The sequence below is a fragment of the Montipora foliosa genome, chromosome 4, assembly GCF_036669935.1.
Source record: "Montipora foliosa isolate CH-2021 chromosome 4, ASM3666993v2, whole genome shotgun sequence".
Taxonomy (NCBI): domain Eukaryota; kingdom Metazoa; phylum Cnidaria; class Anthozoa; order Scleractinia; family Acroporidae; genus Montipora; species Montipora foliosa.
The window spans coordinates 15,964,033-15,985,318 of NC_090872.1; the positions used below are offsets into that span (position 1 = coordinate 15,964,033).

The following is a 21,286-nucleotide window of genomic DNA, read 5'->3' on the forward strand; positions in this document are numbered from 1 at the left end:
TTTTCATACTAGGCTCTGTAAATTTCTGCGAAACATTTCGACGAATATCTGAAATTTGAGGAAACGCACAGGCCTACAACTTGGAGAAGTGTCTTCTTCATTTATCTTCTACAACATCACGAATTCTTAACTTTTTCCACTGGATGGTTTTCGATTTATTTTTTTATTGCGTGACAGTGAAAACGATCTGTTGTTTTCTTCTGGCCGCGAGAGAATCGAACCTGGCGAAACGCAACACCGGAAAATCCTGTACCATTACAAGCATTTCATTCCAACCGGATTTTCCGTGCAAACGGTGAACACCCCCTGTGTTTTCTTGAGGGGGTAGCTCCACGCCCTATCATACCGTTGGCTCTGTGATAATTGCGCATCTTTGCTGCAAAAAGAGATACTTAAATATCCATCACATAACCAATATGATGCTTTGAGGACAATCCACTGACCATCGTGCTCGTTTTAAACAAAACAACCTTCGATGAACCCTTCGATGGTTTTCGGTGGAGTATATGCCGCGATGTGCTTCCAAAATGATTTGATTTCAGGGACAATGTTATGTTCCTTTGAAGCCATCACTTATTAACAGATATCCAGAAGAAATTTTGTCTTAGATGCGCTTTTAAGATGATGGAATTAAACCTGACGCGTGTGGACTTTATGCAGGTGTGTTCTTTATTTAAGTAACCTATGTCTCTGATCTACGGCAGCAAAAGATTTTACTGCTTGTAAAAATTATCACGTTGATTTGTAATTAATGCTTTATCTAGGTTGGGGTTACCTCTCCGAAAACGATGAAACTGTTGCCAAGTGGAGGAAAACGAAATGCTCAAAAGGTAGACTTGAGAACTCGAAGGTGCATCGTCCCACCAAAACATGCCATGTTTACGTTTTAGCCCGATCTCAAGAAAGAATCAAGTGGTTAATAAACGAAAACACACTCTAAATTATTCAAAATGTGGATAGAAGATAACAATAGCCACTGAGCTGCCCAGACAACCAAAGTAACATTGTTATTGGCCGACACTGCTTATGACCCTTAATTAATTTCTTGGAGTCTTTCATTTGGGACTGAATTGCCAAGGGTGCTGCTGAAAGCATAGATATCGTGCCCCTGGCAACTGCTCTATATCAGTGGGCTTTGGTGTTATTTTTTAAGGTAGAGAGCTCTTTGGAGACTTTTATATCATTAGCAAACATTCCAATAGAGGAATGTTTGCTAATGAAGAAGAAGAAGTAGAAGGTCCCAACATTGTTCCCTGGGATGTAGCCCCCTTCTTGGATACCCCTTATAGGTCCACCCCCTCCACAATACTTCTTACAGGCATTTCATACTTGTCAAGACTTTTCTTTTTACTGACAAACTTGAAGCCCTTACATGTACCTCTACTCTCTTATCCACTGGACCACACAAGCAACTCATGCAAATTCCCCATAATAATTTATAATTAAATATTTTATTATTCATCCCAGGCCACTCTCGGTCCAAACTTTGATTTCTTCACATTTGGACATCAGAGCCACATGTGGTAATCTATAGCAGTGATAAAGTGGCGGTCAGTCATGCCAATGCAATAGTTTAAATGAAATCAATAATTTCTGTACAGAAATAAAGGAATTGAAAAGACCAACCAATGGTAGCTCCAACATTCTTCTCTTTGATAGAGATGGACTGAATGGTAAAAGGTCACCACGAGCAACTTTCATATAATCCGCAATGCATTTTGTTTTCCCCATACAAAATTTTGCATAAACTGTTGTTTTCAAATGCACTTGGGAATAGTTTACAATAGTTTATGCAAAATTTTGTGGGGAAAACAAAATGCATTGTAGGTTACATGAAAGTTGCTAATTATTCACTAAGTACCCCAACAGTACTTGCTTTTAGGAAAAATCACTGATATCGCAAAACCATCCTGCTTGAGTAGTGACCAATTGCAAGTTTGGAAAAATCCAATCACTTATATTATTTCTCCTACAAGATTCTGAGATCTGTTCAGTGCTGCTAAATTATGTTATTAACTAAGGAATCGTTAAGAATATCACTGGTTTTTTTTTATGACAAAAAGTAGTCCTACTATATTTTGAAGGGCAGAAAAAGGTTTAGCTCTGGAGGGCTAATTCTCAAAACATCAGTTTTCAAATTCTTTACAGTGGTCAATGTGAATACCATATCAACTCATTTGATAAACCCTTTTTTGTATTTCATTTTCTGCATTTTCTCACACAGCATCACTGTAACAATTAACTTCTTTACAATCTGACGCCTTTATCCAACAAGTTAAAGAATGCTTTAAAACTTCCAATAACCATGAACCAATAGGCTTAAGCCAATGACCAAGATGTTACCATTGTTTTAGACTAAACACATCAAATAAGTGATTACTCCAATCACTACAATAGTCATGCCAATCCCTTACCTAGCTGAAACGCAGTGTCTGACACTTGCAGACTAATACTAACTCACATTAAGAAAGCTAACAACCCTAACCCTAACCCAAAATTTGTCACGCTAATGGAGGATGGATGCAAACGGTAGTAAATGTAATTTAGAAAATGTAACAGACCTAACAACATGAGTCCCATTTTTATATCACAGAATGATTTATTACTCCCAGGTTGCCATAGCAGATCAAGATGGAGTGCTTACCTGTTTTGGAGTGAAAAAGAACACTTCGCAGGTCAGGTCAAGAGCTCTGCCTAATTCATTAATATTTTAATAGTCAATAATAAAATGTAAAATCTGAGTTTTGTGACTAATTACATGTAGTTAAAAACCTCATTCTATTATAGACTCTTTTCTTAAATACTGAGTCTATCACATTTAATTCCTAAGGTTGCACGGTTTTAAGCTCACAGGTGATTTTATGATTTATACAGGTCATGTTCAAGACACTTCCTGGATCACCAATCTCCAAGCTTCAGCTTGGAGGGTTAGATGGTCCCTCTATGGAAAAAATATTTATCGCATCTGGTGCTGAAGTACGAGGCTACACTAAAAAAGGCAAACAGTTTCTTGGATTTGATACTAATTTGACTGAGAGTATTCAGTCTATGTAAGTGTATGCTGATAAAAGCAGTAAGTGTAATGAATTGCATTATTTATGATGAACACTGAACCAGATATAGATTGGAGACCTTAAAATATTCACTCATGGTTTGATCAATGTTAGAAAGAAAATACATGTAAACAATTCCTTTTGTCAACAGGTATGTTAATGGTGCAGATCTTTTCCTTTGTGGAAGCTATATCTATAATCATTACCGTGATTGCAAAGATGAAAACTACTTTTTATCTGCTGACAGGATCACCGATGTGCTTTGCTTGCCAAACAAAAAGTAAGGATATTTACTTGACTCCACAATGCATTCAGTAAAGGTGAAAATTTAGCTCTGGACATTATTATAGAACAGTACTGTGCAAAAGTAATGCAAGTGATTTCTGACTAAATTCCTGGCTTTTCGCAGCTTTTCGAGGAAAGTTCGTTTGAAATGATATTTCGCTGATTTTTCGCCGCAATTTCATGACGCCTATTGTTTCAATCGGTGTGATTTTTCAAACGATAATTCACTCTCCCAGAAAATGCACTGCAAATTTTTGAGCGATAGTTCGCTCTTCCCGAAAATTTGTTGCGAGTTTGTAAGTAAACATTTGCTCTGTTTACCCCATGGTACTTCATTAGCAAAGTTTGAGTGACTACATGAATATACTTTCTGTAGAGGCAGCATTACAGCTGCAGAGTTTTGCTTCCTAAACTGGATCAGCTGTTTTACCAAACTCCCCTGTTTATTACTGTAGCTAAAGATTAAGAATAATTTATAATACAGTCTTGTACTCTGTTGGACGTTATGTTTGCAATTATGCAAGCAAACATTTTTTTGTGGCATCATTCATGGTTCTTTTTTTAACCTCATTATTCTAGAAATGCAGATGTATTAATTCCAGTTCTTGCTTGTCAAGATCGGGTGCTTCGAGTTTTACAGGTAGTTATGGGGTAAACCCTTGTGGTGGGAGTTAAGGTTTCCTCAGATGAATCTTTCAGCTGATTGTTGTTTTGTATGCTCTTGTGAAACAATATTCATAAGAATTTCATTAAATTTTATTTTATTAAAAGTACAGGCCTTGGTTGCTTGAAGCATGGTTAGCACTAACCAGCATTAAATACCATGGAAACCTATACATGTAGGTTTTGATACTTCTTTTAAAACCAACAGTTAGCACTAACTGGGCTTCAAGCCACTCGGCCCCAGTACATTTATAGTAACAATGCAGATGTTAGATCTTATTTTGAATCAAGTAAATCAAAATCAGATCAACCGCTTCATGACTCTGGTCAGCTATAATTATTGTTGCAAAAGGCCCGAAAAGTAGCGGGGATTCAACCATTGCTGCTTGCAAATCACCCTGCGAGCAGTCAGCCTCCTTTTGTCTTTTTCTTTACTGAGAAGGAGAAAAGGAGGCTCTGCCCGAATCGCGTCAACTCTGGACTAGTCAATCTTGTTTTCTCTTGTCAAACCAGTTTTTCCAGTGCGAATGTCAATTTAGTAACAAAACCGATGGTTATAATTGAGCCCGCTGTACGTACCATGAAAAACCAAGATGGCGGCAAGATCTGGCATATTAGGGTTGGGTTTGAGACTGCATCCTGGCAACATGCAGCGCATACTCAATAAAGATCTTACTTGATTCATGCAGAGTCTTTCTCGAGAACGCCAAAATTGAGCAAGCAAAAGAAAGGCTCTGCTAGTAGGGTGCTTGCAAATCAACAAAGTTCTATACAATGGTCATGCAGTGTGACTTTTACTCCTTTAATTATTTGTAGCATTTAAATTGCTAATTAAGGAGTTATGTACAGACTACATTTAAAACCAACTAATAGCTGAGCAAGAAAAACTTGCTGGAGGTACAGTACAAACAAACCAAAACCACAACAAAGAAACTTGATTAATTAAGCCTGCCTATATAATACAGTATTGTACCATAATATCACATAAAGCAATTTTAATTTCTTGCATGTAGCCTATTTTCGGTTAAAGGCAAAAGCAAAATGGGTTAAGGTTGTTCACTCGCTCTCGCTCTTTCAATCACTTTGAAATATCATGCAAATTTTTAAGCTTGTGTTAATAAAGAGACTTTGAAGACAATTTTACAATAATTATTGTACTAATAAAATTTAGGTTTGGGCTTTCTTTGGTTAGGGTTAACCCTTTCACCTCTGAGGGCATCCACATTGACAAGTAAAATTGTCTAGCGTTAGACAGAGTAAAATTTATAAGTGTCAGTTGCCATTTATGGCGGTGAAAGGGTTAACCCTTTCACCGCCGTAAATGGCAATTGACACTTATAGATTTTACTCTTTAATAATAAGCTTATCCCTTGAATTCCAATCTTTAAAAATTAATTTTAATAACTTGCATTGAGATGGTGTGTTTTGCTTATTGTCATTGCTTTTATTTTGTTGTAAACTTTGTTAGGAATCAGATTTGCTGTATGAAGTGGAAGTTGCAGGACCTCCACTTGTTCTTGCTTTGCAGAATGGCACAGGAGGTTAGCTACCAGTAGTTGACAGTGAGAAGTGGTGAAATCCTTGAACATATATTAATACTGCCACAAACAATTATAAAGCACTCTTCATTTGTATAATTTGTATAAAATTATAGTGTACGTGTGTGGCATGGGTGAGGCCTAAAGTGCTAATGCTTAATCTCAATGTACAATCATATGCTTGACTGTATTACTTTTCTCCTGGAATTCCAGGTCCCTCTGGTGAAGAGGTGTTATATGGGACATCTGATGGAAAAATAGGCTTGATTCAGTTAGGAAGGTTGGTTTAATTACAGCGGGGTCAGCAAACATTTACCAGGGTTTACAATGTATCTGTATTAATTTTGAGTTGGATGCATACAAAAGAAACAACTTGTTGTTGTTTTCCCAGGCATTCCCCAAATCACAAGTGGGAAATCCCCAATGACAAGCGAAATGGAGGTATGGTTGTTAATTTAGAGTATTAATTTAATAATTAAACATACCTAAAAAGGAGGATGAACCTAGTAGGGGACTACGTGTCCTATTGTTCTCTTGCCTGTACATTGTACAATTCTATAAATAAATAAATAAAATAATAAAAATTGTGAAATTGTATTTATTCGGGTGAAAATCACTTATTTCACACCCAGACTTACATATTTTTCTAATTGTTCGGAAAACATTAAAGTTTGGTCCGTTAAACTGAATTATTGATTTTCCCATGATCCCTTGTGGGCATGGTTTTCCCTACAGATAGTCAATTTTGAGGTAAAAATAAAAAGTAAAACAGAAAGCTTACACTGCATGAAGGCTTACATCTCCTCATTTAGTTCTATATTTGACACCCTAAACACTGGCTTTCTGCTCCAATTTATAATTTGAGGTCAGTCTCAACAGATGTCTCCATCAATTTCCTGAAAATTGCCCCTGAAAAGACCATGTGGAGTTTCCAATAATATCCGTAGAAGGAAAGGTTACCAAGCCGTGTGGTGCTTTACAGAAAACACGGCTTCTTTCCGAAATAGATGATGATGTCGCAAACGCTTTTACTGGCACTCAAGACTTGGTTCAGCACCAGTACCACAGTGTCTTTAGAAAACTACTGTACCCCCTTCATTGGCTCAGTATGGCCCAGCATGTCAAAAAAATGTAGTGACTCAGTCAAGGGCTAATATTTTTTCGCGATCCTGAAAGCTACAATGACGGAACTGTGGGAACAGCTAGGGGAACTTGTGAGAATTCAGAAAATGCTTGGTTGGAACCCAGTACATGTATATGCATTGGTTGGATCAGGAGCAACATCGAAAGAAGTGGTCTCGAAAAATATTATGACATAATTGTGTAACAGAAAAAGCATAGCAACTGTTTTTAGGAGTGACTTCTTCATTTGTAGGGGATCCCTCAGACTGATATTTCTGTATGTTAAAGCGTGAGATATGAGCATTTAGTTGAGATGGTTTTGAATCCACGGGTATTATTTGAATTAGACTTATTTCAAACAATAATCTCGTGAGTGCCAGTATTCCAAAATACGTCGTTACAGTATGGAAACTCCTGAATTTTTAATGTGTTTTAATAAGCTTAATGAACTGTTGAAATTTGCCGCAAATGTATGTGTTTACTGTGTGTTATTTTCTATCTTATGAAAGACTTTCAATTTGAAAATTGTGTTAAGCGTTACACTCAAAATTTTCCTTTTTTTCTATCCTTTCCCTTGTTTTCTCAAGAAAAAAAAGTCATTTTACCCTTTTTACACACTATAATTATGCTAATCAACAAGGACAACCTTAGCATTCAGCAAAAAGATAGCTTTATTGAAGATGTACGTTATTAAAACTGAATAAACCTGGACATGTTTCTGAGTCACCCCGAATTGGGTGTGGTGATTGTGCTACTCACCTTAGGATTTCTCATGTAATGTTTACTATTGACAACAGCAAAGAGACACGACTGATTGTTTTCGATGCACAGTCTCTAATTAGGCTCTTATTGTACCTTCTCTATTTTGTACAATTTTGTGTCTTCTTTCATCAAAAATTGAATGTTCCATCTTCGAACAATTGCCTCTATTTCCCTTGACACGACCAGACAAGAATCAAATCTTAGAAGAAGATAAACTATATATTAAATTTTTTGTACGATATCCCTTTAATAGCTTGGATTTGTGTTAACCAAAAATGCATAGAAAAGGGAAATCTTTGTAGACAATTAAAATATAGTTATTGGCCAAAAAGTAGCAAAGTGAGGCGAACATCTACAACCAACTGCCACAATTATTAGTCGTGTTTACCGCGTTAGTCATTTCGCCACAGCAGCCGCTAGTTTGAGAGAGCCAACTCAGACCATCTGAGAGTCAGGCAAGTTGTTAATTGTTTTCAAATAAATTAAAGAAAGCGATGAAAGAGGAGGCTTTCAACTGTTTTTCCAACGAGATGTGCCTGGTAGGTCTTGCCCACTGTACTTTATACGCTTACTAGGTTCACTGGGCGTTACTGAACACAGGAATGGAACGCAATATAATTATACCAGAATAAACCGGAATTTGCCGAATGAGGTGGAATAACACCGGAATGAAACAAAATGAACAGGAATGGAATATACCGAAACGAACCAAAATGAGGCGGAATGACACCTAAATAAACCTGAATATATATAGCAGAATGAACCTGAAAATGCCAAAATTTGGTGTTTTAATAGTTAGCTCCGACCAATTTTCGGTTGTTTTCCCATTTCAATCAGCTTTTGTTGCGTCACGTGGTTCCCTAAGGGAATTGCACGTGTTTTTGCCTTTTTTAGGATTTGGAGCACTTCCGTCATGAGAAAAAATTCACCTCAGGAATATCCATCGCTAAATGAATAATTATTTGTTGTGGAAGTAATATATTTTTTTGTGAACAAATACAGTAGCAAGAGAAACAGAATGTTATTCTAATTGTTTTTTCTACGGATCTTGGAGGCGGCTTTCACCGTGCGAGCTAAAAAACCCGTAAACACTTATATTTCATTCTGACAGGTCAATTGTGTATTGACCAAATTCACAATCAAGTTCAGCCAACTCCAAACTAATTACCGTGGCTGCTTGCGGGCTTCCCATGACCCTCACGTGATGGAGATATACCAATCTCGTACCCAGAGTCCTTGGGCTTTTTGGTCAGCGGGTGTCAGCGCCCGGAAAGACTCTGGGATAATGGACTTAAATTTAACAAAATCAACTGATGTCAGTTTTTCATGCGTCTGTCCTGTTATTGATCATGAATTGCGTCATACATGTAACATTGTCAAAGTAGCTGTGGATCCACAAGGCGATAGCCGAGTGGATCCGTAGACTCCTTTGACAATGTTATGACAAAATTCATTGTCAATAACAGGACGGACGCATGAAAAACTGACATCAATTTGTTTTTTACAATAACAAAAAGGCAGAGGAGTCAAAGTTAAGTCAAAACACAAGAAGAAAGCGAGACAAAAATGCGAGGAACTTCAATCTGACACAAGCAATATTGTGTCATTATCACATAAATTATAAATTTATGTCTGCTTATTGACAATAAAAATTAGCCAATGAGCGCGCGAGAATTTTTGCAGTCATTGTAAAATGTTTTTTTGATTGGTCGCTTGCATAACAATGGCAGTTTGACAGGAAGTCGGTAAGTAATTCGGAAACCCCAGAATTCGGAGGGAGATTCAAAATCTAAATCTATGGTAGTTTCAGTGCTGTTTGTATTTTTCTACCTCAGAAATATATACAGTAAATCACAAAAATAATCAAATGACGGGGCTTGAATTATATCTTCTGTTTCCGATTAAACTGCAGCAAGCACAATAAGACCGGAAGCCATGTTTTCTGGGAAAGTGAAGTCCATAGAAGTCCATTATATCCCAGGGTCTTTCCAGGCGCTCACCTGCTGACCAAAAAGCCCGAGAACTCTGGGTATGGAGATATACAGAAATAGATTCGTGCAAACCGGAAAACTCTTTTTCTCTTCCCGATTGTTAGCAATAATAATGCCATTGAACCTGTGCGAAGTGTTTCCTTGTTTGAAGATAGAAGAGTCAGAAGCACAGAAAAAAGATTGATCGCTGATAATGTACATAGTTTTACATGAAGAATGTTTTTTTCTTTTTTTCCCGCTATTGAATAAAAAGTGCTGGTGGACAGCCGGCAGCACTTTTCCAAGGGTAAAGGGTAAAAGGGTAAAGGGTAACAGGTAAAGGGCTACTTAGTATTTATCTTTAAAAAATTAGCATTTTAGTTTCTTTAATTTTCAACAACCTGACCTGCGACATTAGAATTACCACAAGTGATATTACCTTTTTGCTCTCATTTCGTCTTCGTCTTTCAAGTTCCTTGAAAGTTATAACAAAACTCACATGTAGTTCAAATTATTATCCCCACTGGGAGGTGACAACAAGTTACTTACATTTACTACGACTGGGTAAACTTCAACAACCCAAGATATGAAGTAAAGACAAAGCGGTTTTTGTCTGAGTGTTGTATAAGTGCCGAAACATACTCATACACCCGAGCCACTTTTCTATTTCCACTCAGGTCGCTTTCCTCCTAGGTCTGCTGTTGTTAACCTTCTTAGGGATGTGGGTCGACATTCTGGCCTGCCCTACATGTCACTTTAAGGGCACAGTTATCGCATCAGCGCTGCGTTTACAGCGGCTGCAGTGTGCTTGCCGGACTGGTTAATTAAGGCTTGGCTCGTAGTGCTGGGGAGATAAGGAGGCTTGAGCTCTTTTTACCGCCAGCACTCTTTCCATCATAGCACGATGCTGGCCAGAGGTTTGGCTCATAGTGTCGTGGAGAGTTAGGCTTGTACATGTACAGGTATATCATTATTTGGCTTTTACCAACATACTACGAGCGTTGGGGAGATAAGTTGAGGCCTTTAGTCACGTTACTGGAAGTCTCCACATCGTGGAGCGGTGTTCCCTCCTTTTACGCCAACATTGTGTTTTGCATTTTGTTATTGTAGTGTGTCTTAGATATAAATACCCGCAGAACTTGCGACATTAAAGTCAGGTTTTCCTTGTGGTTTTATCGTATCTAACAACATTGCAGAAGTTTCTGTTGACCATAGTCTTGAATACTACATTAGACTAAGTTTATATTATAATAGTATTACCAGTATTTGTTTACTATACATGTATCACCTAGTGTTCAAACGTTTTGAACAGATTTTTTAAATTTGTAAGTCTTAAATGATGTTATAATTTTTAGTAATTTATGTGACTGTGTATGAACATGTTCCTACAGGTGTGTTAGCACTGGAGACTTATGACGTTACATCTGATGGTGTTCCTGATGTGCTTGTTGGCCGAGATGATGGTTTAATTGAGATTTTTGGTTTTGATGAGGCAGATGAGCCAGTACATCGATTCAAACAGGTCAGTTGACTCATGGGGTTACACTGAGAGTAATGGAATTGACTAAAAAAACATTTCTGTTGTTTTATTTTGAGAATGTGTGTTATCCTTTAGTTAACAGTTTGCCTCTTAGGGCCTTTTTACATGGAGATACATGTACAGTGTAGGGTGCCCCGGCTGACCAAGTTATAATAATTATAACCTAGTAGCTGCCTTTACACTGTACATAAAACTCACCTATTAAAGCGGGATGGCTAGTGGGCTATCTTTTGAGCGTGCCCCTTGAAGCACAACAAACAAGATGGCAGACAAAAGAAATGTTTTGGCATGGTTTTGGCAAGAAGTTAATTTTTTAATCCCTTGTTCCACTAGCGGGCCACTTTTCAGTGTCTAGAGAAAATATTTTGCAAGTTTTATTTGTCATTTTGTTCAGTAGATGTCACTCACTGGTAAGTGATAACAATGGTGAATCAATGTTTTCATGGTCTTTTTCCTCTCAGTTATAGCCGCCTAGGATAACCTGGCACATAATTAAACCGCTTACATGGTAAATGATAGCACACCTAGAAGGTCTGCCTTGGGCAAGTAGACACTGGGTGCCCCGGGAAGGTGGTTTAACCCTGACTAGCATGTAAACACTTCAATGCGTTTTCTAAAGAAACGTAAGAAAAGTTGGCTGACTCCCAGGGTAGCGTTAGCTGGTTAACTGGGTTAATAGCTGGGGCTTTCCCTCCATATAAACAAGCCCTTAGTAGAAGTATCACCTGGTCCTCAAATTAATTAGCATCAATTGGAAGGTGTTTAATTCACTTTTAAGTAGAGGGCAAAAAACTAGTCTAGATTGCCAGGTGAAAACTTTACATGGCATTCAATAATTATCTTCTAAAGAGAGGCCCCATTAGGGGGGGTCTGAGTATCCCGTATCCTATTAATTTTTGGCCAAAATATCCCGTATCCCGTTAATTCTTATTTGATTCTTTTAAAAAATGATAACTTCGATATCCCAGAATCTTTTTAAAAATATCCCGTATCCCTTTAATTTTCCGCCCAAATATCCCGTATCCCTATAATTTTTTACCCAAATATCCCGTATCCCGATAACCCCTAATAGGGCCTCTAAAGACAATAACATTGCCCTCACTTAATTTTCATTTTTGGGATTTTCCTTCATCCAAGGGAATCTTCAAAATTAATACCTAATATTATTTCAAAGTTATGCCTGAAATCAATTTCATGGTACATTATTTTTTGTTCAACCAGAATCCCATTCATCTACATTGTACAAAAAAGTACACACCTAGGTAGAATATGGCTTTGTCAAATTAAAACTACCCTTTTTGCTTTTAGGCACTTAGTGAAAGTATAACATCCATTTGTGGTGGTTGCGTGAGTTCATCTGGCTATGATGAAGTAGTAGCCTCCACATATGCTGGCTGGGTGGTTGGTCTGACTTCGGAACCTCAGCAAAAGGAAGCAGGTCCCTCAACTGGGACCCAAGAGCTGATCAGTGATGAAGTTCAAGCGAAAATGGACAACCTGAGGTGAGAATGCAGTGTCTGGGAGGTTTATCTGTCAAAGGCAGTCCACAGCCCTGATACTACATACTAAGTTTTAAACTTAAATTCTTTTGGAAATTAAGCTTTGATTTAAAATATAAACGCAGTTGATTGTGGACTTGTGTTCTTGATTTTTTTCAAATAATGTATCTCATTAATTAATATTATAATATAGTAACATTAATGAAGTGTGTTTTAATTTTAAAGCATACTGTATATTCCTCTTTGCAGGTTGGAGATAGAAACTCTTCAACAGAAAGTGTTAAAAGAAAGAGAAAAATATCAGTTTACTGCTCAGTCAGAAAGTGCTTTGTCAGCAATTCCACAATTTGCTATCAATGATAAATTTGCTCTGAACAGAGATGATGCAAGTTACACATTGAGTATTGAGGTGCAGATTCCGATAGACAATGTCCTTCTACAGGTACCTTTTTAGTACTTTCTTAATCGCATGATTTATTTTAAAAATGGCGAAGGCCTGAGTCTTTGTTTCCTTCAGTTGATATTTTCTAGATTTATAGCAGAGCTCCCCATGCACACGGAGCACCATGGCTAAAAAGATATGGTAACCCATAATTTACGTGTGAGAAAACTTGGTTTTGGTCATTGCACAACAACCATACAACCGTCCACCCTCCATGTATGACAAAGTCATGACCGTATCATGGGCTCAAGTTGAGAGCTCATAGAGGTCAGCTGTTTTTTCTTTAAAATAAGTTGACCACTGACCAGGCTCAAGGTTAACTTATTGTAAGAATAAGAGCATGGGAGCTCTGCTTTAGGGCTTGCCTAAATCTATACATTACTTTTACACATACACAGTAATCATAAGCTGTCAAAATGGTGTCTTAGCATGATGATGTTCACACATAATTGTTAACTTTGTTAACTACATATGAAAGACGTAATGCTATGTAGATTTGAAAATAACTTGTTGTGACTGAATTTCAGGAGTTTTCATTTACCGGTATGATCACATATTGTACGTTTCATGTACCTGTAAGTTAGCTAGCTAGGTTACAAGCAGGGCAGCTGGTTCCTTACCGTACCATGCATGCCAAATTCAATGAGCAGATCTCATGCCAGTTAAGCTTAAAATGATTGAATTTGATTGTGCTGTGAATTCTTGAATTCTTTGCCCCAGAGTGATGTCCCAATTGACCTTTTGGATGTGGATAAGAATTCTGCTGTAGTCAGCTACAGTGCCTGTGATATTGAGGTAACCTTAATCCTAGCCAATGATTTAATTTATATTTCTTTGATAACTTTCTCTTGACGCAACTGACATATTGTAGTTGTGGCAAAATTATGACTTTGAAAATTGTTATTATTATTATTATTATTATTATTATTATTATTATTATATTTTATTTAAAGATACATATATGTACCTTTAAATTAATAAAATAATGTTACACCCATGCAAACACTGAGATTACACTGTAACACACCCACGACCGGTGGTTCAGTTGGTTAATTGTAAGCATTAGGCTTTTATGCGCAAGATCACACGTTGAAACCCTGGTTGGACCAACACTCAGGGTGTTAGAAAGAACTGAGCAGAATGTACTGCCTTCCTTCATCTTCAAATATTGGTTAGACTTTCAAGTCTTGTAGAATAAGGACTATTATTATAGGCCCTGTCTCACAATCCGCCGCGCACCGATGGCTCAGTTGGTTATCGCAAAGAATAGGGCATGTAGCTATAGTTCCCGGAGTTGTGGTCTGTCTTCTGTGCAATATCATGGTTGGGAGCGTAATTTAAGGGTGCACTTAATTTGGAGCCTTGCTCTGTTGTGCGACCCCCACCACAGCCTGTTTCTCTGTTGTGGTGAAAGTGATTAAATAAAATACTTTACTGTTAATCAACATTGTGGGATGTTGAAGGACCCACACACTGTTTGTGAAGAGCAGGGGGAGACCCCAGGTGTTGTGGTCTGCCCTCCTGTCACATGCGTGTGTTGGTAGGGTGGGTGGGTGAGATCATCCATATTTAATATAGACTGATTGAGGCTATCAAGAGGTGCCTTTTACAGGATGAGGTCTAACTGCCATGTATGTGATATTTGAGGTATATAATCCATTACCATTGCCATTACACACAGTTCAAGCTATGCTTACACTGACTAATAATTATTAATATTGTTTTCTTTAAAACATGTTTAGAGATTCCAACCCTCCCGTTTTGGCCAGAAACCTCCCCTTTTCAGCAAATATTTCCGTCCTCCCATAATAATATCCTCCCAGTTTTTAAAACTCTTTGTAGCCAAAGAAAGAGGTTTTCTTTTACATGTAATTGTTTAACCAGTCTTTTTCGCATGATTCTTTGCCATTTTTTTGTGTCTAAGTTGAGCTTGAAAATGTGGGTATAGCCCAAAGCTTGATCAAACTCTTGTCCATTCTTATTTCTAAGCTACATGTATATACATGTTCATTCCCCATGCAAGCAAATATTGTTATCAAAAAAATGTGATAGGAATCAATAGGCCTTTAACTTTCACTACCTGTTAAAAACTGCAGTATTTTCCATATTTGACTGTGATCTCAAAATGCAGGAAATGGTATCTTAGAGGCACATAGCTATATAGGGTACATTGTAATTTTAAAACTGTTCCCAGGGGTGCATGCCCCTGCACCCCCACATCTATTAATTTTACCCATTAGACTAAGTGTTTTTGTTTTTTTAACCAAAATTAAAGTACACTGTTCACGAGTGACTCTCTCCCTGGTAATAATCCTATGTAGGATCTTTTGTAAGATCCTAACAGGATCCTGAGATAAGATCCTGTAAGATCCTACATAAGATCCTTCAGGATCTTAAACAGGATCCTTTAGGATCTTGTAAGATCCTGCAAGATCCTAAACAAGATCTTAAGCAGGATCCTGATTAGGATTCAACCCAGGCTCCCAGCTTGTTATTGCAGGATCTTTTAAAGGATTTTATGCAGCATTTTGGGATCCTAAAGAGTATTTTAGGGGCTTGTTTAAGATCCTATCAAATTTAGATTATATACATATTTTTTAAACTGTCCAATTAAGCTAGTACAAACCAATTTACATGTTCTTATTCTCAATCCAAACCATGTCATGGCAAGCTATTCAAGGTATTAGAGATCGACAAGTTTCTTAAGAATGCAACTATCCACTTGTAGAAATTTCTTTGGAGGTGATATACAAGGTCCAAGCTAGGTCAAAGTATCCTGTTGAGACCTTTTACAGTTGTAAGTTATGAAAGTAAGCTGAATCTTGTCGCTATAATAAGACTGCATGCACTTGTATTTTCTCATTTTTTTCTCACAATAATGTGGAGTCAAAAGCCGACAGGAAACATGTCTTTATTCTTGCAAAGAAGTCTTACATTACAAATAAACAGATTATGCAGACAGAACAAACTGTACAATCAAATTACGAGATGGCAGTGATGCTTGAATTGTACATCCAATGTTCTTCTCACAGATAATATAAACTACGCAATCACAATCGTGCTTCATATATAGCAAATAGAAAATGGGATTTTGAAAGAAATTAAAACAAAAAACTGGTATTACAATATTGGTAATTAAATACTTGTAAATTTAAAACAAAATTAAATAGGTTTGAATTAATCTGTCAATGATGGTGATGGAGATAATTTTCAGTATTCTTTCAGTTTGTCCAAACATTTTTGATTCATAGATTTGCGTACATATCTGACCAGGTCCTGTCAAAAACTTTGTCACCACACCTGACTCAAATACATTCGGAAAGATAAGAAGTATGGAAATTTGTGAGAAGTTAGTTTCTCGCAATCAAGAACCATCACATTTCTCAATAATACAATTAACATGTCTGCATATATTTTCTCATGAGTAAATGTCAATATTCAAGATATTTCTTATCACAATCCAATCGATCTTTCAGTTATCTAGATCGAGGAGAAAGTGATGTCATTTACTCACTAGCTTAACAATGAAGTGTGTGAATGCGGCTTTATTAGTATGCAGCATGAGAGTTCTTGATTGTCACATTCGTGTTCTGCACCCTCGTAGAACCAGACACTATGTGTAATCTATATACCGGTAAATCCTATGTAACGACCATATGTAAATGGTATGTTATGACATACATATATTTAATATAGAGATATACGGAGATAAACCACAGAACTATAACAAGTCTGCAAACAGAGATCCCCAAATACATCAAACCATAACTGGTTGAGGAGACAGAATTGGCTGCTATTTAGCATTTTTATCTGCTGTAACGGAGCTTTCCCTGCTGTCCCATCAAAGAATTTTTTTCAAAAGTGTCTCTTTATACTCTTTCTTGGCAACTAAAAAAAAAACAGTACATATACTTCAATGATGCATGTAGTGATTCCTCTAAATCACTGATTATTTCTATTAGTCTACGTCCATAATAGCTTTCTCAGGCATTTTCTGCATTGATTACAATAGTTAAAGTGACAGAAATTAGCATTTTTACGAGAAGGAATCAATTGTCAATCGTATACATGTAACTTGCCGTATGAGAACTTTTTTTCAAAATCATTTGCTTCACCAGTTGATCTAACTTCATTATTCTTGCTAAAGGTTTACTATTTCTTTTAACAGGGCTATAGCATGTAAGCCAAATTGAGTCTCCTTGCTTCACAAATTGAGTCGAAGGTGTGAAAATGTGAATTCTACATGCATGTAAATCGTTCCTCATTTTGAAGACAATAAGGCATCAAATCAAATGTTATTCGCTTAAAGTTAACGCTTACCTTTTTACTTGAGTTGTTGTGAGCATTTCCTTGCCTGGATCAGCATTTAAAGAGTAAAACTAACAAAGAAATCGTCACCACAAAAGCGTGATCGTAGATACACAACATTTGAATGAAACTGCCCAAAACCTGTAAGAGCTGGTAAGTACTTCATGTATGAGCTGGACTGGTTACCGCTGACTGCTGACCAAAACAAAATCACTAGTTTCCAGTCCGGTTTCTCACGTGTTATCCAAGATGGCGGAGGATGACAATCTTTCTACGGATTCATTTTAATTGAGCAAGATTCCAAAGATACTGGAGTTCATTGAAAGGATTAAGTGCTGACTTGGAGTGTGTAATTTTCAAGAGTAATGCATCATGTTCCCTTTGGAATAAGGCCGATTATGAGAGCATCAAACAAGGTAATCCGTTGATTAGTATTTCTCACAATCTATTGAATACATTGGAATAAAAGCTTCCTTTTTCATTTCTCCGTGTACAGAGTGATTTTATGTTCAAAGTTTGGAGCCTTTAAAGGACATGTATTACGAACAGTGAATTAACTCGAAAGATAACACATTCACATTGGCATGCTTTGAAAAAGACCAAACCTTTAGCTTGTTATACATGTATTGAAGGTTGAAGTTCCTGTTTTTTTTTTTTTTTAGTGAGTGCTATGTAAAGACTATTTTACCCGAAGGCATAGTAAATATATACAGCAGGCCTTTGCTTTTACATACATGTAGGAAATAGATACCAGTATGTAGAGTCTATGCAAATTTTTACTCCTGGTTTGTTTTAATTGGTGCAGGTCCAAGACATAGGCAATTTAGGATCTTGATTCCTGTCCCATTCCCATTTAAGATCCTGTTTAGGATCCTGTTCCTATTTAGGATCTTGATTCCTGTCCCATTCCCATTTAAGATCCTGTTTAGGATCCTATTCTTCTTTAGGATCTTGATTCCTATCTAGGATCCTGAGTAGGATCCTATTCTTATATCAGATCTTAAAGGATCCTACAGGATCTTATTAAATCTTACAGGATCCTACATAGGATTTCAGCTCTCAATTAATAAGCTTTTGCCCACCCAGTTAAGCAACTGATGATTAATTTTTTTTCAAAGAATAATTAACCAATGTCTGACAGTACTGGTAATCTTTCGTTGTTTGCCAAGGTGAAAAAAGAAAACCAAGAACTATTTTTATTCATTCAAAGATTGATCTGGAATTAAGATAGCTGCATAAACACTGATGTTTGTACAAAAATTAATTAACTTTAAATTATTAACTAAAAATGCAGCTCTGTACTACCAGTTTTTTTTCCTTTTTTAGAATGGAAATTTCTTGCTTGCAACTTACAGATGTCAGGCAAACACAACAAGGCTTGAACTAAAGGTGTGATTGTTTTCAATACACACACTATACATACATACATATTTTAAATTACCACTCCCCATACGGGCTTTTCAGGGCCATTGAAACACAATCAACGTAACAACAACAACTGTTGAGAATCCCAACTGGCCGAAGGCAAACCAGTTGGCTATTTACAAGTGCAGCCGAGAAGTTGAACCAGGGACTTAACCATGCAGGAACAAATTCAACGAGTGGTCAGAACGACTCTTGAACCCGGGAACTCCAGATCTCAAGGCAAACGTCCTAACCTCTAGACCACGCTGCCTCCTGTGTTCAATGAAGTGTTGATCCCAAGTTTACAGTACATGTAATTTCAGGTGAATTTACAGACAATGTTTTGACGGTAACATTTACTATCTATATTAGGCAACCCATTACCCCCATGTGAGTGAAAATACTGCATTTCTCCAGCATGGGGCCTGAGCTTGATTAACAATTATTTACTCCCTCACAAGGCCCCCTGAAGAACACTGGCATAATCACTGAATCCCTTCAATTCAGGGAGACTAGCTGCTGGCATTCACTTAAGTATGAATCAAATCATCTTGTCAAGTTTTCAGGAGGAGCAGTGACATAATTATCAAGGATGCTTGAGTTGCTTCCTCCTTTTGGTCTAACCCATGATTTTATTTGAAATGTTTTTTTGCCTCCTGGCACTGATGCTAAGCCTTGATACTGTGTTTTATACCAGATCAGATCAATAGAGGGACAGTATGGTACTTTGCAAGCGTATGTTACACCCAGAATTCAACCCAAGACTTGCCAAGTACGGCAGTATAGCATCAAACCTCTGTCACTTCACCAAAGGACTCACATGTTTGATGCATCAAAGTAAGCAATCAAAGCCAATCATGTCATTCAAATGGGTATAACTTCACTGTTTCAATTCTTCTGTATTATTTTTACTCAAATTATAGACCAATGAACACACTGAAGTTGATGGGTCAGTTCAGTCTCGCTGAAGTCCACTCTTGGGTTTCTTTTTGTCTCCCTGAGGTTCCAGACAGGTTTGTTTCCTGGTGACCTTTCTCTTTCATAAGTCAGATTGTTCTGAGTTGTTCCCTGTAGGGGCATCTCATTTATTTAAGTGGTCCTTAACACATGTGAGTCATTTAAATCAAGTCACTGTTTTGTAATCACTACTGGTACATGTAGTTACTCTGTAGCTGCATGCATGTACAGTTCATGTATCCCTAGAATCATTTTTGTATCATTAATTTTCACCAACAGAACTCCCGCTGGGGCGCAAGTGAATTTTCATTTTCTGTCAACATTTCTTGACACACAGCTGGACTGCCAGTACAAGTAAGTAGTAGTTTTTGAGCTAGTACCTTGAGAGATGTCTAATGCAGATGTTATGAAAAAGGCTAATATTGTTCTTCTTTAGCCTATATGTATAAAATTAGCTTACATCTGTAGCTAATCAAATGAAACCATGTTGTCTCACAGTGATGAGCGCAAATTTCTATTGCGTCGAGAAGCCTGAAAAATTTTCAGGACTTCAACGGGATTTGAACCCGCGACCTCGCGATACCGGTGCGATGCTCTAACCAACTGAGCTATGAAGCCACTGACGTTGGGAGCTGGTCACTTCTGAGTTCACAACTTCCCGTGATAAGTAATTATGAGTGAAAGATATATATGAAATACATCATATATTGTACTGCGGGTATGAAATCAAATGAAACCATGTTGTCTCGCAGTGATGAGCGCAAATTTCTATTGCGTCGAGAAGCCTGAAAAATTTTCAGGTCTTCAACGGGATTTGAACCCGCGACCTCGCGATACCGGTGCGATGCTCTAACCATGCAACTGAGCTATGAAGCCACTGACGTTGGGAGCTGGTCACTTCCGAGTTCACAACTTCCCGTGATAAGTAATTATGAGTGAAAGATATTATATGAAATACATCATATATTGCACTGCGGGTATATATGATGTATTTCATATATATCTTTCACTCATAATTACTTATCACGGGAAGGTTGTGAACTCAGAAGTGACCAGCTCCCAACGTCAGTGGCTTCATAGCTCAGTTGGTTAGAGTATCGCACCGGTATTGCGAGGTCGCGGGTTCAAATCCCGTTGAAGTCCTAAAAATTTTTCAGGCTTCTCGACGCAATAGAAATTTGCGCTCATCACTGCGAGACAACATGGTTTCATTTGATTTCATACCCGCAGTGCAATATATGATGTATTTCATATATATCTTTTATCTGTAGCTAAGCTTACATATAATTGTATGTATAAAATCCACAGTAACCTGACTCCTGAAGCTAATTGTCAGTTACATATTAATACATATTAAGAACAATGATTACATTAAGTGATAACAAAACTAAGCAAAAAACTGAAAATTGATGTCCCTCGTTTTAACACCAACTATATGAAGAATTCTGTATCTTGAAGAGGAACGATAGTTTGGGACATGTTGGTTCCCCAACTTTAATAATGACAACATAGACAATGTTAAGAAATCCGGCAAGAACGGTTCAAAGGCTCTGCTACATCAGTCTAGATTTCGACTGCATCTCCCCTCAAACATTAAACTGAAGGGAGGAGGATTTTAAGTATAATTAGTGTTCAACTTAATAATTAGCCGATACCAGATTACCATCTTGTACTTTAGAATTAGCTTTTTTGTTTTAGACTTTTGAGATATTTTGCTGTTATTTTAAACCATAAGTAGCTGTA

General features: G+C 37.2%; 1 protein-coding gene, 1 long non-coding RNA gene and 1 other non-coding gene across 3 annotated transcripts in view; 2 read left to right on the plus strand and 1 right to left on the minus strand.

Moving 5' to 3' along the window:
* The first annotated feature begins 316 nt into the window (after positions 1–316).
* Positions 317–21,286, plus strand: part of LOC138000026 (Bardet-Biedl syndrome 7 protein homolog) — a 27,545-nt gene continuing 6,575 nt past the window's right edge. Inside the window, exons 1-17 of the mRNA XM_068846143.1 lie at positions 317–660; positions 765–830; positions 2,613–2,675; positions 2,875–3,050; positions 3,205–3,333; positions 3,918–3,978; positions 5,470–5,542; positions 5,753–5,819; positions 5,931–5,980; positions 10,785–10,915; positions 12,242–12,435; positions 12,682–12,874; positions 13,595–13,669; positions 18,509–18,571; positions 19,284–19,423; positions 19,510–19,599; positions 19,823–19,897. Of these exons, the coding sequence (XP_068702244.1) occupies positions 622–660; positions 765–830; positions 2,613–2,675; positions 2,875–3,050; positions 3,205–3,333; positions 3,918–3,978; positions 5,470–5,542; positions 5,753–5,819; positions 5,931–5,980; positions 10,785–10,915; positions 12,242–12,435; positions 12,682–12,874; positions 13,595–13,669; positions 18,509–18,571; positions 19,284–19,423; positions 19,510–19,599; positions 19,823–19,897 (1,685 nt within the window). The 5' untranslated portion in view covers positions 317–621. The remainder of the gene's footprint in view (positions 661–764; positions 831–2,612; positions 2,676–2,874; positions 3,051–3,204; positions 3,334–3,917; positions 3,979–5,469; positions 5,543–5,752; positions 5,820–5,930; positions 5,981–10,784; positions 10,916–12,241; positions 12,436–12,681; positions 12,875–13,594; positions 13,670–18,508; positions 18,572–19,283; positions 19,424–19,509; positions 19,600–19,822; positions 19,898–21,286) is intronic.
* LOC138000038 (uncharacterized) lies at positions 15,768–18,502 on the minus strand. The gene is made up of 2 exons (XR_011123054.1): positions 17,195–18,502; positions 15,768–16,762 (listed from the first exon to the last, which is right to left on the minus strand). It is a non-coding gene; the product is annotated as an uncharacterized lncRNA (long non-coding RNA).
* Trnat-ggu (transfer RNA threonine (anticodon GGU)) lies at positions 20,614–20,686 on the plus strand. Its single transcript has one exon. It is a non-coding gene; the product is annotated as a tRNA-Thr (tRNA).